The sequence below is a fragment of the Oncorhynchus kisutch genome, linkage group LG27, assembly GCF_002021735.2.
Source record: "Oncorhynchus kisutch isolate 150728-3 linkage group LG27, Okis_V2, whole genome shotgun sequence".
NCBI classification, from domain to species: domain Eukaryota; kingdom Metazoa; phylum Chordata; class Actinopteri; order Salmoniformes; family Salmonidae; genus Oncorhynchus; species Oncorhynchus kisutch.
Genome location: NC_034200.2, coordinates 40,988,700 through 41,010,787, shown reverse-complemented (window position 1 = coordinate 41,010,787; position 22,088 = coordinate 40,988,700). Strand labels below are relative to the sequence as shown.

The 22,088-nt window shown below is 47.2% G+C and overlaps 1 protein-coding gene across 2 annotated transcripts in view; it reads right to left on the bottom strand.

Annotated features, from left to right (window-relative positions):
• Positions 1 to 22,088, bottom strand: part of LOC116357834 (pituitary adenylate cyclase-activating polypeptide type I receptor) — a 99,905-nt gene that overhangs the window by 63,062 nt on the left and 14,755 nt on the right. For both annotated transcript variants that reach the window (XM_031807290.1, XM_031807291.1), the window contains exons 3-6: positions 21,956 to 22,061; positions 16,608 to 16,718; positions 16,355 to 16,455; positions 15,823 to 15,920 (exon numbers count right to left, since the gene is read on the bottom strand). In XM_031807290.1, coding sequence (XP_031663150.1) covers positions 15,823 to 15,920; positions 16,355 to 16,455; positions 16,608 to 16,718; positions 21,956 to 22,061 — 416 coding nt within the window. The remainder of the gene's footprint in view (positions 1 to 15,822; positions 15,921 to 16,354; positions 16,456 to 16,607; positions 16,719 to 21,955; positions 22,062 to 22,088) is intronic.

Sequence of the window (22,088 nt, the reverse complement as noted above, 5' to 3'; positions counted from 1 at the left end):
AGATTGGCAAATTCGCCACTGTCGCCCTGTGCTCTTCACAGATGAAAGCAGGTTCACACTGAGCACGTGACAGACGTGACAGAGTCTGGAGATGCCGTGGAGAATGTTCTGCTGCCTGCAACATCCTCCAGCATGACCGGTTCGGCGGTGGGTCAGTCATGGTGTGGGGTGGCATTTCTTTGGGGGGCCGCACAGCCCTCCATGTGCTCGCCAGAGGTAGCCTGACTGCCATTAGGTACCGAGATGAGATCCTCAGACCCCTTGTGAGACCATATGCTGGTGCGGTTGGACCTGGGTTCCTCCTAATGCAAGACAATGCTAGACCTCATGTGGCTGGAGTGTCAGCAGTTCCTGCAAGAGGAAGGCATTGATGCTATGGACTGGCCCGCCCGTTCCCCAGACCTGAATCCAATTGAGCACATCTGGGACATCATGTCTCGCTCCATCCACCAACGCCACGTTGCACCACAGACTGTCCAGGAGTTGGCGGATGCTTTAGTCCAGGTCTGGGAGGAGATCCCTCAGGAGACCATCCGCCACCTCATCAGGAGCATGCCCAGGCATTGTAGGAAGGTCATACAGGCACGTGGAGGCCACACACTCTACTGAGCCTCATTTTGACTTGTTTTAAGGACATTACATCAAAGTTGGATCCGCCTGTAGTGTGGTTTTCCACTTAAATTTTGAGTGTGACTCCAAATCCAGACCTCCATGGGTTGATAAATTTGATTTCCATTGATCATTTTTGTGTGATTTTGTTGTCAGCACATTCAACTATGTAAAGAGAAAAGTATTTAATAAGAATATTTCATTCATTCAGATCTAGGATGTGTTATTTTAGTGTTCCCTTTATTTTTTTGAGCAGTGTATATGTATGTATATATAACAGTGCATTCGTAAAGTATTCACACCCCTTGATTTCCCCCCCACATTTTATTACGTTACAGCCTTATTCTGTAATGATGTCAGTGATCACTGTGCAATTGCTTGTTTTAGAAATACAAAAATAAAATATACAAAATCAGAAATACAAAAATGACCAAAGCCAAACCTTGTTATATTTTTTAAATACATTTGAGACAGTTTGATTAACAGGCGTTCTTACATGATCTGTACCATAATATTGACAAAGTAAGTTTGATTCCCGATGTTGACACTGCCTGGGACTATTTTTATATGACATTTGTGTTGATGTGTGATAAGCATGCCCCTGTGAGGAAATGTAGAATCAGTGGAAGGGAATCCCTGGTTTTCAGATAACTTGGCACAATTCATTAGAAAGAGAAATATCTCTTGGGCTCGAGCTAGACATACAAATGCTCCTGTTGACTGGGCCTCCTTCAGAGCGCTAAGAAACAAATGCACAGGATTGACCAGGAAGTCCAAATCAGATTACTATTTAAATGCAGTCCACAGAGAACCTAAAACAACCCTACCAAGTTCTGGAAGCCAATCAGATCAGTGTCAGGTTCTAATGTCTCCTCTGGCCTTCCTGATCATTTAATGACGGATTCTAATGTCTCCTCTGGGCTTCCTGATCATTTAATGACGGATTCAAATGTCTCCTCTGGCCATCCTGACCATTTAATGATGGATGCTAATGAAGTGAAGGATAAAGCTGATACTGTAGGGGTTTTAACAAGCACTTCATATCTGCTGGTTCAGTTGTTGATAATGGTGGGGCCCAGGCCTCTAATGTCAGCTCTGTTACAGTCAACTATGTTTTGGTCCTTATGTCAACCATTTTAACTTTGAGCCTGTTTCTTATACTGAGGTCTATAAAGCACTAAAGGCAATAGACACTAAAAAGTCTGCATGTCCAGACAATCTGGACCCCCTACCTGTTAACGATAGCAACTGGTATTATTACTGAACCTGTGGCTCACATTTTCAACTTGATTCTCTTGACCAATTCCATACCCAGCATTTGGAAATCAGCTTATGTCCTCCCACTGCTAAAGGGTGGAGATCCCTCAGATGCTAATAACTATCATCCTCTCTCTAAACTCCCTATCCTGGACAAAGTCTATGAATCCCTAGTGAACTCTGTATCCTGGACAAAGTCTATGAATCCCTAGTGAACTCTGTATCCTGGACAAAGTCTATGAATCCCTAGTGAACTCCCTATCCTGGACAAAGTCTATGAATCCCTAGTGAACTCCCTATCCTGGACAAAGTCTATGAATCCCTAGTGAACTCCCAATTAAAAAACTTCTTCATTGAAATGAACATACTGAGCAGGGTTCAGTCTGGCTTTAGATCAGGACACAGCACCACAACTGCAGCTATGGCCGTGGCAAATAACATCATTAATGCACTTGATAAAAAGCAACACTGTGCTGCTCTGTTTGTGGATTTATCAAAAGGCCTTTGACTCAGTTGACCATGAATTGTTGCTAGCTAGAATCAGTAATATTGGTCTCAGTGAAGGGGCAGTAAATTGGTTTAGGAACTAATCTTTCTGACAGAATACTGACAATCACAAGTCTAGTTGTCTAGAGATTAATAGAGGTGTGGCCCAGGGTTCCATTTTATCTCCTGTGTTGTTCTCAATTTGTATTAATGATTTGGGAAACGGGATGCAACCAGCTAAGTTCCATCTATATGCAGATGATGCAGTCATCTATTCATGTGCTCCTCCTCTGGTTCAGGCTGTTGAAGAGCTCCAGACTGCTTTTCAGTCACTGCAGGCCTCCCTTTATGTTCTCAAACTGGTCTTGAATGTACAAACAACTAAATGCATGACCTTTACCAGAGCTAGAACTCTGCCAGAGAACGTTAGCATTGTCACATGTGGTGGCTTATCCATTGAAGAAATGTCTTCCTACAAATACCTAGGTATTTGATTGGATGACAAGTTGTCCTTTAAAGTTCATGTGGATAATCTTGTGACAAAGCTTATATTTACATTTTTGTTTTCGTAAAATGCTTCCCGCTTATGGTTAGAAATGAGCTTGTTCAGGCCATTTCTCTCTCTGTAATTGATTATGGAGACTTGTTGTATTTGCATGTAGCCTCCTCCGTCTTACAGAGACTGGACTCTGCTTATCATGCAGCCTCCTCTGTCTAACAGAGACTGGACTCTGTTTATCATGTAGCCTCCTCTGTCTAACAGAGACTGGACTCTGTTTATCATGCAGCCTCCTCTGTCTGACAGAGACTAGACTCTGTTTATCATGCAGCCTCCTCTGTCTTACAGAGACTAGACTCTGTTTATCATGCAGCCTCCTCTGTCTTACAGAGACTAGACTGTTTATCATGCAGCCTCCTCTGTCTGACAGAGACTGGACTCTGTTTATCATGCAGCCTCCTCTGTCTTACAGAGACTAGACTCTGTTTATCATGCAGCCTCCTCTGTCTTACAGAGACTAGACTGTTTATCATGCAGCCTCCTCTGTCTGACAGAGACTGGACTCTGTTTATCATGTAGCCCTCTCTGTCTTACAGAGACTGGACTCTGTTTATCATACAGCCTCCTGTCTGACAGAGACTGGACTCTGTTTATCATGTAGCCTCCTCTGTCTGACAGAGACTGGACTCTGTTTATCATGCAGCCTCCTCTGTCCTACAGAGACTGGACTCTGTTTATCATGCAGCCTCATCTGTCTTACAGAGACTGGACTCTGTTTATCATGCATCCTCCTCTGTCCTACAGAGACTGGACTCTGTTTATCATGCAGCCTCCTCTGTCCTACAGAGACTGGACTCTGTTTATCATGTAGCCTCCTCTGTCTGACAGAGACTGGACTCTGTTTATCATGCAGCCTCCTCTGTCCTACAGAGACTGGACTCTGTTTATCATTCAGCCTCCTCTGTCTGACAGAGACTGGACTCTGTTTATCATGTAGCCCTCTCTGTCTTACAGAGACTGGACTCTGTTTATCATACAGCCTCCTGTCTGACAGAGACTGGACTCTGTTTATCATGTAGCCTCCTCTGTCCTACAGAGACTGGACTCTGTTTATCATTCAGCCTCCTCTGTCTTACAGAGACTGGACTCTGTTTATCATTCAGCCTCCTCTGTCCTACAGAGACTGGACTCTGTTTATCATGCAGCCTCCTCTGTCCTACAGAGACTGGACTCTGTTTATCATGCAGCCTCCTCTGTCTTACAGAGACTGGACTCTGTTTATCATGCAGCCTCCTCTGTCCTACAGAGACTGGACTCTGTTATCATGCAGCCTCCTCTGTCCTACAGAGACTGGACTCTGTTTATCATGCAGCCTCCTCTGTCCTACAGAGACTGGACTCTGTTTATCATTCAGCCTCCTCTTTCTGACAGAGACTGGACTCTGTTTATCATGCAGCGTCCTCTGTCCTACAGAGACTGGACTCTGTTTATCATGCAGCCTCCTCTGTCTGACAGAGACTGGACTCTGTTTATCATGCAGCCTCCTCCGTCTGACAGAGACTGGACTCTGTTTATCATGCAGCCTCCTCTGTCTGACAGAGACTGGACTCTGTTTATCATGCAGCCTCCTCTGTCCTACAGAGACTGGACTCTGTTTATCATGCAGACTTGGGTTTTATTACAGATGCCAAGTCCCTCCCCCACCATTGCACAAACAAAAGGTTGGACTTTACATTATATTCTCAGAAAGCTACATATGTGTTCATCTACAAAGCCCTTTTGGGTAAACTCCCTCTTAACATCTGTAGTCTGGTCTCCTTCACCACCAGCAGTTACCATACCCGGTCTGCTAGGTGGTTGCTATGTTACCATACCCGGTCTGCCAGGTGGTTGCTATGTTACCATACCCGGTCTGCCAGGTGGTTGCTATGTTACCATACCCGGTCTGCCAGGTGGTTGCTATGTTACCATACCCGGTCTGCCAGGTGGTTGCTATGTTACCATACCCGGTCTGCCAGGTGGTTGCTATGTTACCATACCCGGTCTGCCAGGTGGTTGCTATGTTACCCTACCCGGTCTGCCAGGTGGTTGCTATGTTACCATACCCGGTCTGCTAGGTGGTTGCTATGTTACCATACCCGGTCTGCCAGGTGGTTGCTATGTTACCATACCCGGTCTGCTAGGTGGTTGCTATGTTACCATACCCGGTCTGCCAGGTGGTTGCTATGTTACCATACCCGGTCTGCCAGGTGGTTGCTATGTTACCATACCCGGTCTGCTAGGTGGTTGCTATGTTACCATACCCGGTCTGCCAGGTGGTTGCTATGTTACCATACCCAGTCTGCTAGGTGGTTGCTATGTTACCATACCCGGTCTGCCAGGTGGTTGCTATGTTACCATACCCGGTCTGCTAGGTGGTTGCTATGTTACCACACCCGGTCTGCCAGGTGGTTGCTATGTTACCATACCCGGTCTGCTAGGTGGTTGCTATGTTACAATACCCGGTCTGCCAGGTGGTTGCTACTTAAAGTCCCCAGGACATTCACAGTATTAGGCAAGACTGCCTTCTCTTCTTGTGCACGAGAGGCATGGAATAGTCTACAATCCCTGCTTCATCTAGATATGTTAGTGCCACTGAATGAATTTAAAATATTGATGGGAGACTCTGTCATAAGTGTAAATGCTTTTTTTTAGGCTGGATCATGTTTTAATGTATTAATGTATTGATTATTGCTACTGCCTTGGCCAGGTCTCCCTTAAAGAGACTCTGGGTCTCCCTTAAAGAGACTCTGGGTCTCCCTTAAAGAGACTCTGGGTCTCCCTTAAAGAGACTCTGGGTCTCCCTTAAAGAGACTCTGGGTCTCCCTTAAAGAGACTCTGGGTCTCCCTTAAAGAGACTCTGGGTCTCCCTTAAAGAGACTCTGGGTCTCCCTTAAAGAGACTCTGGGTCTCCCTTAAAGAGACTCTGGGTCTCCCTTAAAGAGACTCTGGGTCTCCCTTAAAGAGACTCTGGGTCTCCCTTAAAGAGACTCTGGGTCTCCCTTAAAGAGACTCTGGGTCTCCCTTAAAGAGACTCTGGGTCTCCCTTAAAGAGACTCTGGGTCTCAATGGGCTTTTCCTGTTAAATAAAACAAATGAAACATTCAAAAATGGATTGAATAAAATATATACACACTAATTGAAATGCCTTACTTACATAAGTATTCAGACCCTTTGCTATGAGACTCGAAATTGAGCTGAGGTGCATCCATCCATTGATTATCTTTGAGATGTATCTACAACTTCATTGGAGTCCAACTGTGGTAAATTCAATTGATTTAAGAGATTTGGAAATGCACACACCTGTCTATATAAAGGTCCCACAGTTCACAGTGCATATCAGAGCAAAAACCAAGCCATGACGTCAAATGAATTGTCCATAGAGAGAAAGGATTGTCTCCAGGCACAGATCTGGGGAAATGTTTAATGGATCAGTTGTTATTGTAATCTGGTATTTATCGTATTCCCACCTGACTTTACATGGCTAGGCCTGATAACATGAGGGGCAGCTGGTTACTTTACATGGCTAGGCCTGATATCATGAGGGACAGCTGGTTGCTTTACATGGCTAGGCCTGATATAATGAGAGGGACAGCTGGTTGCTTTACATGGCTAGGCCTGATAACATGAGGGACAGCTGGTTGCTTTACATGGCTAGGCCTGATATCATGAGGGACAGCTGGTTGCTTTACATGGCTAGGCCTGATATCACGAGGGACAGCTGGTTGACTTTACATGGCTAGGCCTGATAACATGAGGGACAGCTGGTTACTTTACATGGCTAGGCCTGATATCATGAGGGACAGCTGGTTGCTTTACATGGCTAGGCCTGATAACATGAGGGACAGCTGGTTAGTTTACATGGCTAGGCCTGATATAATGAGAGGGACAGCTGGTTGCTTTACATGGCTAGGCCTGATATAATGAGAGGGACAGCTGGTTGACTTTACATGGCTAGGCCTGATATAATGAGAGGGACAGCTAGTTGACTTTACATGGCTAGGCCTGATATCATGAGGGACAGCTGGTTGCTTTACATGGCTAGGCCTGATAACATGAGGGACAGCTGGATGACTTTACATGGCTAGGCCTGATATCATGAGGGACAGATGGTTACTTTACATGGCTAGGCCTGATATCATGAGGGACAGCTGGTTGCTTTACATGGCTAGGGCTGATATAATGAGAGGGACAGCTGGTTGCTTTACCTGGCTAGGCCTGATATAATGAGAGGGACAGCTGGTTGCTTTACATGGCTATGCCTGATATAATGAAAGGGACAGCTGGTTACTTTACATGGCTAGGCCTGATATAATGAGAGGGACAGCTGGTTGCTTTACATGGCTAGGCCTGATAACATGAGGGACAGCTGGTTGACTTTACATGGCTAGGCCTGATATAATGAGAGGGCAAGCTGGTTGCTTTACATGGCTAGGCCTGATAACATGAGGGACAGCTGGTTGACTTTACATGGCTAGGCCTGATATAATGAGAGGGACAGCTGGTTGACTTTACATGGCTAGGCCTGATATAATGAGAGGGACAGCTGGTTGACTTCACATGGCTAGGCTTGATAACATGCGGGACAGCTGGTTGACTTCACATGGCTAGGCCTGATAACATGAGGGACAGCTGGTTGCTTGGGCACTTTAGCTAGCTGCAATTTTACATCTTTAAACCACCCAGTAAAAAGGTAACAAGGTAAAAGGTAAAAACATATCGTTCGCATAAAACCTTCTCACGTAGACTTCTTTTTCCAGGACAATAGATTTCTGCCACTTATCGCGGAGTGTGATTACCAAGCTATAGTCATTTCGAATCATTATCCTCTTACTATGAAACTACTTATACCAAATACACAACCCAGTTATCACCCTTGTAGGCTTAAAGGGAAGCAGGTAGCCTAGTGGATAGAGCACTGGGCGAGTAACCGCAAGGTTGCTGGATCGAATCCCAGTTGAATGCATGCAGTCGTACAACTGACTAGGTATCCCCCTTAACTCACTACTGCTATCAGAAGAAACCTTTGTTGCTTTTATATAATCTCAAATTGAGCTGTTTCTTGAGCTTAATCAACCCCCTGGAATGTCTCCTACCACAGTATAGGAATCAATGAAGGCTTATCTAAGGGGCCAAATGATTTAGTACAGCGCAAGATTAAGGAAGTGCAATATTCAACTACTCGGGGAACTTACAAATAACATCTGGGATTTGGATATTATTCACACTCTTCATCCGCAGATTTACTAAAACAACAGTTTGACACTTCAGACAGAGTTTAATCTTCTTTCAACTCGATAAGCAGAAAATCGAATGAGTGAATCTCGATACAAAAAATGATGAACATGGAGAGAAACCAGGGAAAATGCTGCGTCAGAGAACAAATCAAACCATACCTGAGATAACTGATGAGCTGGGTAACACATGTATTGATCATTTAGAGGTCAATTCATGCTTTCATAACTTTTACTCATAATTATACACTTCAGAATCAGCTGGTAATGCCACCTTACTCCACACCTTTGAGAATTTAGATATTCCTACAGTTGAACCTGAGACAGCTGCTAAACTAGAAGAGCAGCTCTCTGTAGAAGAGATCGTGTTGCCAATTAAATCCCCTGGACCCGACGGATTTCAGAGCTAATTCTTAAAATAAATTCTCAGATCGGGCCTCCCGAGTGGCGAGCTAGCTGTGCCACTAGAGATTCTGGGTGTGAGTCCAGCCTTTGTCGCAGCCGGCCACGACCGGGAGACCCATGGGGCGGCACACAATTGGCCCAGCGTCGCCTGGGTTAGGGGAGGGTTTGGCCGGCAGGGATGTCCTTGTACCATCAAGCACTAGCGACCGGGCGGAGTCCACGCTGACACGGTCGCCAGGTGTTTCCTCCGACACATTGGTGCAGCTGGCTTCCGGGTGGGATGCGCGCTGTGTTAAGAAGCAGTGCGGCTTGGTTGGTTTGTGTTTTGGAGGATGCATGGCTCTAGACCTTCGCCTCTCTCTCTCTAGTCCGTACGGGAGTTGGAGCGATAAGGCAAGACCGTAAATACCAATTGGATATCATGAAATTGGGGAGAAAAAGGTCAAAAAAATATATTTAAAAAATAAACAAAGGAAAATCAACTCTCTCCTCTCTTTCCGTATTTGAGGAATCATTCTCCTCAAAATCTTTACCTTCAACAATAAGACAAGCATGTATTTCACTTATTCTGAAAATTGAAAAAAACTTGTGTGGTTCATGTAGTCAAATTTCTTTACTTAATTGAAATGTAAAGATACTTTCTATGATTGCCTGCCGTTTTGAGTCAGTTCTTCCCTTCCGTTATGCTTAAAAATCGTCATTCTTTTTAAACATCAGACGTCTTTATAATGATAATCATAATATAATAATAATCATAATCATAATAATCTTTATAACTTTATAATCCCTCTTCATCTGACACTCCAGAGATATTATTATCACTTGATGCTGAGATGGAGTTTGATCAGGTTGAGTGGGATTATCTGTTTTATATCCTCAAACAATTTGGATTCGGTCCCAAATTTATGTCCTGGATCAAAGTCCTTTACTCCTCCCCTATGCCTGCAGTGCGCACAAATATTAACCTTTCATCCTATTTCTAACTTCAACATGGGACAAGACAGGGTTGTCCTCTATCCCCTCAGCTGTTTGCTTTCACAATTGAGCCTTTAGCCGTAACAATATGTGAATAACACTACTATGCGGATGACATTATATTATAAATGTCTGACCCTTTAACTGGTCTTCCCAAGATCCAGGTTCTACTAAAGACAGTTGGTAAATATGAGGTTCATCTATAAAAACGTGAATTGATGTGTATTAATCCTTCTGACAGGCAAACGTATTTTAGTCATGTGCCCTTCAGAGTCACTACACAGAAACTGTATTTGGGAATTTGAGTCACACTCAACTTCAACTTTTTCTTCACGAGGAATGAATGTATTACCTACGTTTTCATTTCAAATGTATTACTTTTTTCTTTCTGACAAAATATATTTTTTTATCTCCATAGATAAAAGCAGATATTAGTTTATCTGGAACAAGAAAAACCCTCGGACACGTAGGAGCAGAGTCTCGTCCCCAGGGTGGTCTAGCGCTACCCAACTTTCAATATTATTACTGGGCAGCTGACATGGTTGACCTTGGAGATCTCATCCTGTGGCCCCACCTCCTTAGCAGCCTTTGCTCTGAACTAGCTGAGCCTGTTTCCAAATACATTAAAAACCCTATTCAAATCAAATCACATTTATTCGTACATCAGCTGATATCTCAAAGTGCTGTACAGAAACCCAGCGTAGAAGCACGGTGGCTAGGAAAAACTCCCTAGAAAGGCCAAAACCTAGGAAGAAACCTAGAGAGGAACCAGGCTATGTGGGGTGGCCAGTCCTCTTCTGGCTGTGCTGGGTGGAGATTATAACAGAACATGGCCAAGATGTTCAAGATGTTGTATGGTTTTTTAATTATGGGGGAGAAGTTGAAAATTCACTGAGACCAAAAGATCTTCTTAACTGTTTCCAGATCAGCTAATGCAAGTAGGGTATTTCATATCTGGTCTGGAAAAGGGATCTCCTCACAGAACGACCTGTACATACAGTTTGGGGAGGCAGATGGCTAGCCTAGTGGTTAGAGTGTAGGGACGGCAGGTAGCCTAGTGGTTAGAGTGTAGGGGCGGCAGGTAGCCTAGTGGTTAGAGTGTAGGGCTGGCAGGTAGTCTAGTGGTTAGTGTAGGGGCGGCAGGTAGCCTAGTGGTTAGTGTAGGGCCGGCAGGTAGCCTAGTGGTTAGTGTAGGGCCGGCAGGTAACCTAGTGGTTTGAGTGTAGGGCCGGCAGGTAGCCTAGTGGTTAGTGTAGGGCCGGCAGGTAGCCTAGTGGTTTGAGTGTAGGGCCGGCAGGTAGCCTAGTGGTTAGAGTGTAGGGCTAGTAACTGAAAGGTTGCTGGATCAAATCTCCGAGCTGACAAAACACACTGTCATTCTATTGTTCTGCCCCTGAACAAGGCAGTTAACACTGTTCCTAGGCTGTCATTGTAAATAAGAATTTGTTCTTAACGGACTTGCCTAGTTACATAAAAAAATATCAGAGGGGGCTCTGCATGTTATTAAACTTCCACAATCTGGATTCCCTGAACTCTCAAGAACCAATGGGAAGAGGACTTAGGTGAACAACTTTCAGACAAAACTCGTCAGAGTATGCTTCATACTCTACATACTGTTCAACCTCTCCTTCGTATCATCTGAGATCCCCAAGGATTGGAAAGGTGCCGCGGTCATCCCTTCTTCAAAGGGTGAGGCACCCTGGACCCAAACTGTTACAGACCTATATCCATCCTGCCCTGCCTATCTAAGGTCTTCGAAAGCCAAGTTAACAAACAGATCACTAACCATCTCGAATCCCACCGTACCTTCTCCGCTGTGCAATCCGGTTCCGAGCCGGTCACGGGTGCACCTCAGCCACGCTCAAGGTACTAAACGATATCATAACCACAATCGATAAGAGACAGTACTGTGCAGCCGTCTTCATCGACCTTGCCAAGGCTTTCGACTCTGTCAATCACCATATTCTTATCGGCAGACTCAGTAGCCTCGGTTTTTCTAATGACTGCCTTGCCTGGTTCACCAACTACTTTGCAGACAGAGTTCAGTGTGTCAAATCGGAGGGCATGTTGTCCGGTCCTCTGGCAGTCTCTATGGGGGTACAGGGTTCAATTCTTGGGCCGACTCTTTTCTCTGTTTATATCAATGATGTTGCTCTTGCTGCGGGCGATTCCCTGATCCACCTCTACGCAGACGACACCATTCTATATACTTTCGGCCCGTCATTGGACACTGTGCTATCTAACCTCCAAACGAGCTTCAATGCCATACAACACTCCTTCCGTGGCCTCCACCTGTTCTTAAACGCTAGTAAAACCAAATGCATGCTTTTCAACCGTTCGCTGCCTGCACCCGCATGCCCGACTAGCATCACCTCCCTGGATGGTTCCGACCTAGAATATGTGGACATCTATAAGTAGCTAGGTGTGTGGCTAGACTGCAAACTCTCCTTCCAGACTCATATCAAACATCTCCAATCTAAAATCAAATCTAGAGTCGGCTTTCTATTCCGCAACAAAGCATCCTTCACTCACGCCGCAAAACTTACCCTAGTAAAACTGACTATCCTAACGATCCTCGACTTCGGCGATGTCATCTACAAAATAGCTTCCAATACTCTACTCAGCAAACTGGATGCAGTTTATCACAGTGGCATCTGTTTTGTTAATAAAGCACCTTATACCACCCACCACTGCGACCTGTATGCTCTAGTCGGCTGGCCCTCGCTACATGTTCGTCGCCAGACCCACTGGCTGCAGGTCATCTACAAGTCTATGCTAGGTAAAGCTCCGCCTTATCTCAGTTCACTGGTCACGATGGCAACACCCACCCGTTTTACGCGCTCCAGCAGGTGTATCTCACTGATCATCCCTAAAGCCAAAACCTTATTTGGCCGCCTTTCCTTCCAGTTCTCTGCTGCCTGCGACTGGAACGAAGTGCAAACATCTCTGAAGTTGGAGACTTTTATCTCCCTCACCAACTTTAAACATCTGCTATCTGAGCAGCTAACCGATCGCTGCAGCTGTACATAGTCTATTGGTAAATAGCCCACCCATTTTCACCTACCTCATCCCCATACTGTTTTTATTTATTTACTTTTCTGCTCTTTTGCACACCAGTATCTCTACCTGTACATGTTCATCTGATCATTTATCACTCCAGTGTTAATCTGCTAAATTGTAAATATTCACTCCTATGGCCTATTTATTGCCTACCTCCTCATGCCTTTTGCACACAATGTATATAGATTCTCTTTTTTTTCTACTATGTTATTGACTTGTTTATTGTTTACTCCATGTGTAACTCTGTGTTGTTGTCTGTTCACACTGCTATGCTTTATTTTGGCCAGGTCGCAGTTGCAAATGAGAAGTTGTTCTCAACTAGCCTACCTTGTTAAATAAAGGTTAAATAAAAAAATACAAAATATATTACTCATTGTATATCATGCCGCTTTAAGTCTGGTTTTGGGGTGGGGCTCTGTTAGAGCATGTGGGGTTGGGGTGGGGCTCTGTTAGAGCATGTGGGGTTGGGGTGGGGCTCTGTTAGAGCATGGGGGGTTGGGCTCTTTTAGAGCATGGGGGGTTGGGCTCTGTTAGAGCATTGGGCTCTGTTAGAGCATGGGGGGTTGGGGTGGGGCTCTGTTAGAGCACGGGGGGGTTGATTTGGTAGGGGATCTGTGTGCTCTGTTAGAGCATGGGGGGTTGGGGTGGGGTCTCTGTTAGAGCATGGGGGGTTGGGCTCTTTTAGAGCATGGGGGGTTGGGCTCTGTTAGAGCATTGGGCTCTGTTAGAGCATGGGGGGTTGGGGTGGGGCTCTGTTAGAGCACGGGGGGTTGATTTGGTAGGGGATCTGTGTGCTCTGTTAGAGCATGGGGGGTTGGGGTGGGGCTCTGTTAGAGCATGGGGGGTTGGGCTCTTTTAGAGCATGGGGGGTTGGGCTCTGTTAGAGCATTGGGCTCTGTTAGAGCATGGGGGGTTGGGGTGGGGCTCTGTTAGAGCACGGGGGGGTTGATTTGGTAGGGGATCTGTGTGCTCTGTTAGAGCATGGGGGGTTGGGGTGGGGCTCTGTTAGAGCACGGGGGATCTGTGTGCTCTGTTAGAGCACGGGGGGGGGGTGATTTGGTAGGGGATCTGTGTGTTCTGTTAGAGCATGGGGGGGTGATTTGGTAGGGGATCTGTGTGTTCTGTTAGAGCACGGAGGGGGGGTTGATTTGGTAGGGGATCTGTGTGTTCTGTTAGAGCACGGGGGGAGGGGGTTGATTTGGTAGGGGATCTGTGTGTTCTGTTAGAGCACGGGGGGGGGGTGATTTGGTAGGGGATCTGTGTGCTCTGTTAGAGCACAGGGAGGGGGGGGTGATTTGGTAGGGGATCTGTGTGTTCTGTTAGAGCATGGGGGGGATTGATTTGGTAGGGGATCTGTGTGTTCTGTTAGAGCATGGGGAGGTTGATTTGGTAGGGGATCTGTGTGTTCTGTTAGAGCACGGGGGGGGGGGTGATTTGGTAGGGGATCTGTGTGTTCTGTTAGAGCATGGGGGGTGGGCTCTTTTAGAGCATGGGGGGTTGGGCTCTGTTAGAGCATTGGGCTCTGTTAGAGCATGGGGGGTTGGGGTGGGGCTCTGTTAGAGCACGGGGGGGGGGGGTTGATTTGGTAGGGGATCTGTGTGCTCTGTTAGAGCACGGGGGGGGTGATTTGGTAGGGGATCTGTGTGTTCTGTTAGAGCACGGGGGGGTGATTTGGTAGGGGATCTGTGTATTCTGTTAGAGCACGGAGGGGGGTGATTTGGTAGGGGATCTGTGTGTTCTGTTAGAGCATCGGGGGTGGGTTGATTTGGTAGGGGATCTGTGTGTTCTGTTAGAGCACGGGGGGGGTTGATTTGGTAGGGGATCTGTGTGTTCTGTTAGAGCACGGGGGGGGTTGATTTGGTAGGGGATCTGTGTGTTCTGTTAGAGCACGGGGGGGGGGTGATTTGGTAGGGGATCTGTGTGTTCTGTTAGAGCATGGGGGGGGTGATTTGGTAGGGGATCTGTGTGTTCTGTTAGAGCACGGAGGGGGGGTTGATTTGGTAGGGGATCTGTGTGTTCTGTTAGAGCACGGGGGGAGGGGGTTGATTTGGTAGGGGATCTGTGTGTTCTGTTAGAGCACGGGGGGGGGGGGGTGATTTGGTAGGGGATCTGTGTGCTCTGTTAGAGCACAGGGAGGGGGGGGTGATTTGGTAGGGGATCTGTGTGTTCTGTTAGAGCATGGGGGGGATTGATTTGGTAGGGGATCTGTGTGTTCTGTTAGAGCATGGGGAGGTTGATTTGGTAGGGGATCTGTGTGTTCTGTTAGAGCACGGGGGGGGGTGATTTGGTAGGGGATCTGTGTGTTCTGTTAGAGCATGGGGGGGTGGGGTGATTTGGTAGGGGATCTGTGTGCTCTGTTAGAGCATGGGGGGGTGGGGTGATTTGGTAGGGGATCTGTGTGTTCTGTTAGAGCACGGGGGGAGGGGGGTGATTTGGTAGGGGATCTGTGTGTTCTGTTAGAGCACGGGGGGAGGGGGGTGATTTGGTAGGGGATCTGTGTGTTCTGTTAGAGCACGGGGGGAGGGGGGTGATTTGGTAGGGGATCTGTGTGTTCTGTCCTGCTGTTCTGTCTTATTTGTATAATCATAAAAAATGCCAAATGTTTAAAAAAAATTGAAGAAAAAATTTGAAACAGAAACAACTTGACGGGTAAGTTTAGGAATTCATTCCGAGTGTTTAAGTTAAATAGTTTGGGAAAGGCAATTTTTACAAAAATACACCATCCCTGTCCAAAACACCCTAGCAAGCCACAAGACTACTTGATGGTAATAATGCAAACCGTTGCCCCCTAGTGGCCGGTTATCTGAACCTGCAGAGTATAGTCATGGCGGTGGTGAGAGACCAGATCTAACCTGAACCTGCAGAGTATAGTCATGGATGTGATGAGAGAGACCAGATCTAACCTGAACCTGCAGAGTATAGTCATGGCGGTGGTGAGAGAGACCAGATCTAACCTGAACCTGCAGAGTATAGTCATGGCGGTGGTGAGAGAGACCAGATCTAACCTGAACCTGCAGAGTATAGTCATGGCGGTGGTGAGAGAGACCAGATCTAACCTGAACCTGCAGAGTATAGTCATGGCGGTGGTGAGAGAGACCAGATCTAACCTGAACCTGCAGAGTATAGTCATGGCGGTGGTGAGAGACCAGATCTAACCTGAACCTGCAGAGTATAGTCATGGCGGTGGTGAGAGAGACCAGATCTAACCTGAACCTGCAGAGTATAGTCATGGCGGTGGTGAGAGAGACCAGATCTAACCTGAACCTGCAGAGTATAGTCATGGCGGTGGTGAGAGAGACCAAAGAGGTGCTGTATCCTGCTGTGTACAGAGCTTTCACAGACGCATAGTGCATGTCCTGGAAGAGACAGAGAGACATTGTTATAGTATATGTCCTGGAAGAGACAGAGAGACACTGTTATAGAACATAGTATATGTCCTGGAAGAGACAGAGAGACATTGTTATAGTATATGTCCTGGAAGAGACAGAGAGACACTGTTATAGAACATAGTATATGTCCTGGAAGAGACAGAATAGCACATGGTTCTACTGTTTGCAGTGTTCAACGGAAGTTTACATTGTGAAAGAAGGTCCTGTTCTAGGTTCTATATAATTGGTTTTAGAGGTGCTATGTTGTTTCCTGTCTGGTTCTAGGAGTTAGGTTCTAGGTTCTTACCTGTCTAGTTCTAGAAGTTAGGTTCTATGTTCTTACCTGTCTAGTTCTAGGTTCTATAGGTTAGGTTCTAACCTGTCTAGTTCTAGGTTCTAGAGGTTAGGTTCTAGGTTCTTACCGGTCTGGTGGTGTTATCGTCTGACAGACAGGCGTCAACGTAGTGAGGAAATGTTTCTGACCAGCCCTCTGCTGTACAGTTCCTACTGATCCAACCAATCTCTGAAACACCACACACACACACACACACACACACACACACACACACACACACACACACACGTCAATCAACAAAATGCTGAATACCATAGCACTTCAACCAAGCCAAGCCATACTGTTTGAATCACTAGTACAGTAGAAGCCATGCTACAAACCATCGTCAGGACTCAGGAGGTCATGAAAGACTTCAGGACATCTGACTGATACCACTTCACCTACAGCTGCATCCTGCCAACAAGACAGATCGTCCCACATCCACGGACAGCCTGCAACACACAGGGTATATCCAGTATCTCATACAGTAGCAGGATCTCTGTCTGGTGGTCTGGATGAAGCCAATTACCTTTTAAAGACCCGAGACGAGCGAAGCACACTGAGCCAGACAGACAGACAGACCCAGAGCTAACCAATTAAACCTGTCTATACTATCACTGTGAATAACACACACGCACACACACAGGCACACACACTAACACACACCCACTAACACACACCCACTAACACACACCCACTAACACACCCACTAACACACCCACTAACACACCCACACTAATACACCCACTAACATTCACCCACTAACACATACACTAACACACACCCACACACTAATACACCCACTAACACACCCACTAACACACCCCCACTAACACACCCACTAACACACCCACACTAATACACCCACTAACACACACCCACACTAATACACCCACTAACCCACACCCACGAATACACCCACTAACACACTCCCACTAACACACACACACCCACTAACACACACCCACTAACACACTCCCACTAGACACCCACTAACACACACCCACTAACACACACCCACTAACACACACCCACTAGACACCCACTAACACACCCACTAACACACACCCACTAGCACACTCCCACTAGACACCCACTAACCCACACCCACACCCACTAACACACTCCCACTAGACACCCACTAACACACACCCACTAACACACTCCCACTAACACACACACACACTAATACACCCACTAACCCACACCCACTAATACACCCACTAACACACACCCACTAACACACACACAATAATACACCCACTAACACACCCACTAACACACCCACACTAATACACCCACTAACACACACACACTAACACACCCACTAACACACACCCACTAACACACACCCACAAGTGATAATGCAATCCCTCGAGGGGAATGACTAGTGTTGATCTGAATAATATTTCAGGATTCTGTGTCCAGTATAAAGGAAGGTAGAGGTAGTTTCGGGAGCCAATGCTAACTAGCATCAGCGCTATGCATATCTACTAGATACCCATAGACCTCCAGCAATTAGTTAGTTCCTGCAACTTCCTTCATACTGGACACAGAGACATAAAAGTGGTTTCCACGAGTTCATCTGACTCTGGGTCAGTAGATGAAGGGCCTCATCTGACTCTGGGTCAGTAGATAAAGGGCCTCATCTGACTCTGGGTCAGTAGATAAAGGGCCTCATCTGACTCTGGGTCAGTAGATAAAGGGCCTCATCTGACTCTGGGTCAGTAGATAAAGGGCCTCATCTGACTCTGGGTCAGTAGATAAAGGGCCTCACCTGACTCTGGGTCAGTAGATAAAGGGCCTCACCTGACTCTGGGTCAGTAGATAAAGGGCCTCACCTGACTCTGGGTCAGTAGATAAAGGGCCTCACCTGACTCTGGGTCAGTAGATAAAGGGCCTCATCTGACTCTGGGTCAGTAGATAAAGGGCCTCATCTGACTCTGGGTCAGTAGATAAAGGGCCTCATCTGACTCTGGGTCAGTAGATAAAGGGCCTCATCTGACTCTGGGTCAGTAGATAAAGGGCCTCATCTGACTCTGGGTCAGTAGACAAAGGGCCTCACCTGACTCTGGGTCAGTAGACAAAGGGCCTCATCTGACTCTGGGTCAGTAGATAAAGGGCCCCATCTGACTCTGGGTCAGTAGATAAAGGGCCTCATCTGACTCTGGGTCAGTAGATAAAGGAGACCATCTGACTCTGGGTCAGTAGATAAAGGGCTTCACCTGACTCTGGGTCAGTAGATAAAGGGCCTCACCTGACTCTGGGTCAGTAGATAAAGGGCCTCACCTGACTCTGGGTCAGTAGATAAAGGGCCTCACCTGACTCTGGGTCAGTAGATAAAGGGCCTCACCTGACTCTGGGTCAGTAGATAAAGGGCCTCATCTGACTCTGGGTCAGTAGATAAAGGGCCTCACCTGACTCTGGGTCAGTAGACAAAGGGCCTCATCTGACTCTGGGTCAGTAGATAAAGGGCCCCATCTGACTCTGGGTCAGTAGATAAAGGGCCTCATCTGACTCTGGGTCAGTAGATAAAGGAGACCATCTGACTCTGGGTCAGTAGATAAAGGGCTTCACCTGACTCTGGGTCAGTAGATAAAGGGCCTCATCTGACTCTGGGTCAGTAGATAAAGGGCCTCACCTGACTCTGGGTCAGTAGATAAAGGGCCTCACCTGACTCTGGGTCAGTAGATAAAGGGCCTCATCTGACTCTGGGTCAGTAGATAAAGGGCCTCATTGCCAATTTCACAGTATCCCTTTAAATGACCATAGAAACATAAAAACAACAGACCTGAGTGACATCTACTGAGCCTTCAACATCACACCATGATGTCCTAGAGAAGTCTGAGCCAGCTGGACTTCAGTCGACCTGACACAGTAGCTGCTTTAAGCTGTAGCTCAACCAGACAAGCTAATAAGACAGTCTATCCCCATCTCTGCTATACTCCTCTCTCTCCTGCAGTCAGTCTGACTGATGTTTCTCCTCTCCACTGATGTGTCTGTTGTCAACAGAAACAGGGGCAAAGGGAGTGTTGCTTTACAGAGCTATTATAGGGACACTACAGGAAGACAGTAGCACTGCCATAGGAGCTATTATAGGGACACTACAGGAAGTCAGTGGCACTGCCATAGGCAGGAGAGTGACCTTAGACAGGAAGACAGTAGCACTGCCATAGGCAGGAGAGTGACCCTAGGCAGGAGAGTGACCCTAGACAGGAAGTCAGTAGCACTGCCATAGGCAGGAGAGTGACCCTAGGCAGGAGAGTGACCCTAGACAGGAAGTCAGTAGCACTGCCATAGGCAGGAGAGTGACCTTAGACAGGAAGACAGTGGCACTGCCATAGGCAGGAGAGTGACTGTCTCACAGGAAGTCAGTAGCACTGCCATAGGCAGGAGAGTGACCCTAGGCAGGAGAGTGACCCTAGACAGGAAGTCAGTAGCACTGCCATAGGCAGGAGAGTGACCCTAGACAGGAAGTCAGTAGCACTGCCATAGGCAGGAGAGTGACCCTAGACAGGAAGTCAGTAGCACTGCCATTGGCAGGAGAGTGACCCTAGACAGGAAGTCAGTAGCACTGCCATAGGCAGGAGAGTGACCCTAGACAGGAAGTCAGTAGCACTGCCATAGGCAGGAGAGTGACCCTAGACAGGAAGTCAGTAGCACTGCCATAGGCAGGAGAGTGACCTTAGACAGGAAGTCAGTAGCACTGCCATAGGCAGGAGAGTGACTGTCTCACAGGAAGTCAGTAGCACTGCCATAGGCAGGAGAGTGACCCTAGACAGGAAGACAGTAGCACTGCCATAGGCAGGAGAGTGACCTTAGACAGGAAGTCAGTAGCACTGCCATAGGCAGGAGAGTGACCCTAGACAGGAAGTCAGTAGCACTGCCATAGGCAGGAGAGTGACCCTAGACAGGAAGTCAGTAGCACTGCCATAGGCAGGAGAGTGACCCTAGACAGGAGGAGAGATGCAGATGTTAAAGGTGTGGATATGAAACAGTGAAAACAGACACTTTTTCTTGTTGTTGTCCGAAGCGACATGCATCTTGGGATTTGTAATTTGTTTTAAACACCTAAATCAGATCCAAGAGTCTGTATCTGTCAGTGATATTCATTGTGGTTCTTTATGATTTGGCAATAAGAACAGGATAAAGTGATCATCTTAGCCCAGGCTTCCTATAAACATCCACACTGAGCTACAGACAGAAACCATTTAATTGGATATACAGAACCACAGAGACAACCCCAACTGCTGCTTCTCTGCTCTTAGAATGGCCTTTAAAACACACCATGATAAATTATCTCAACTTCAACCTGTTTAAATTGGTTGTTTTCAGACTGATTCAGACTTCTCCTCTCCTGTCCTCTCCTTTCATATCCTCGTCTCTTCTCTCCTATCCTTTCCTTTCATATCCTCGTCTCTTCTCTCCTCTCCTCTCCTCTCCTCTCATATTCTTTCTTCTCTGTCCTCTTTTCTCATCTCATCCTTCTCTCCTCTCCTCTCCCATCCGTTCCTCTCCTCTCCCATCCTCTCTCTCCTCTCCCATCCTCTCTCTCCTCTCCTCTCCAATCCTCTGTTTTCCACCATCCTCTCCAATCCACCATCCTCTGCTCTCCTCTCCCATCCTCTGCTCTCCTCTCCCATCCTCTGCTCTCCTCTCCCATCCTCTGTTCTCCACCACCCTCTCCTCTCCTATCCTCTCTTCTCTCTCATTCTCTCCTCTCCTCCCCATCCTCTCACCTCTTCTCCCTTCTCATCCTTTCCACCATCCTCTCCTCTCCCATTCTATCCTCTCCTCTCCCATCCTTTCCTCTCTTCTCTCATCCTCTCCTCTCTTCTCCTCTCCCAGCCTCTCTACCATCCCCTCCTCTCCCTCCTCTCCTCTCCCCTCCTCTCCACCATGCTCTCGTCTCCCATCCCTTCCTCTCGCATCCTCTCTCCTCTACCATCCCCTCCTCTCCCATCCTCTCTTCTCCACATCCTCTCCTCTCCCATCCTCTCTTCTCCACCATCCTCTCCTCTCCCATCCTCTCTTCTCCACCATGCTCTCCAATCCTCTCCTCTGCCGTCCTCTCCCATCCTTTCCTTTCCTCTCCTCTCCCATCCTTTTCTCCACCATCCTCTCCTCTCCCATCCTTTCCTCTCCCAGCCTCCAATCCTCTCTCCTCTCCTCTCCTCTCCTCCCCTCCACCATCCTCTCCCCTCCCATCTTTTCCTTTCCTCTCCAATCCTCTCCTCTTCTCCACCATCCTCTCCTTTCCCATCCCATCCTCTCCTTTCCCATCCTTTTCTCAACCATGCTCTCCTCTCCCATCCTTTCCTCTCCCAGCCTCCTCTCTCTCCTCTCCTCTGCCATCCTCTCCCCTCCCCTCCCATCCTTTCCTTTCTCATCCTCTTCTCCACCATCCTCTCCTCTCTCAACCTCTCCTCTCCGCTCCTCCACCATCCTCTCGTCTCCCATCCTCTCCTCTCCAATCCTATCTCTCCCATCCTCCTCTCCAATCCTCTCTCTCCTCTCCAATCCTCTCTCCCATCCTCTCTTCTCCACCATCCTTTCCTCTCCCATGATTGTTTCCAGATTTGTCCTCCCAGAGTGAAAGAGAGACAATGCCACCTGGAGAGTGTGGAGGAGGATGAGACACTCAGAGGAGAGTGATTATACACATGCAAGCACACACACACAGTCCTACCATTATCCAGGTAGTGTGTTAGGTTGTGCAGGGCGATCCTCTCCATACATCTCTCCTGCTGTCTTTTGACCACACAGTCGGAGTTCTCAGAATACATGGAGCACACCTGGAACACACACACACACACACACAC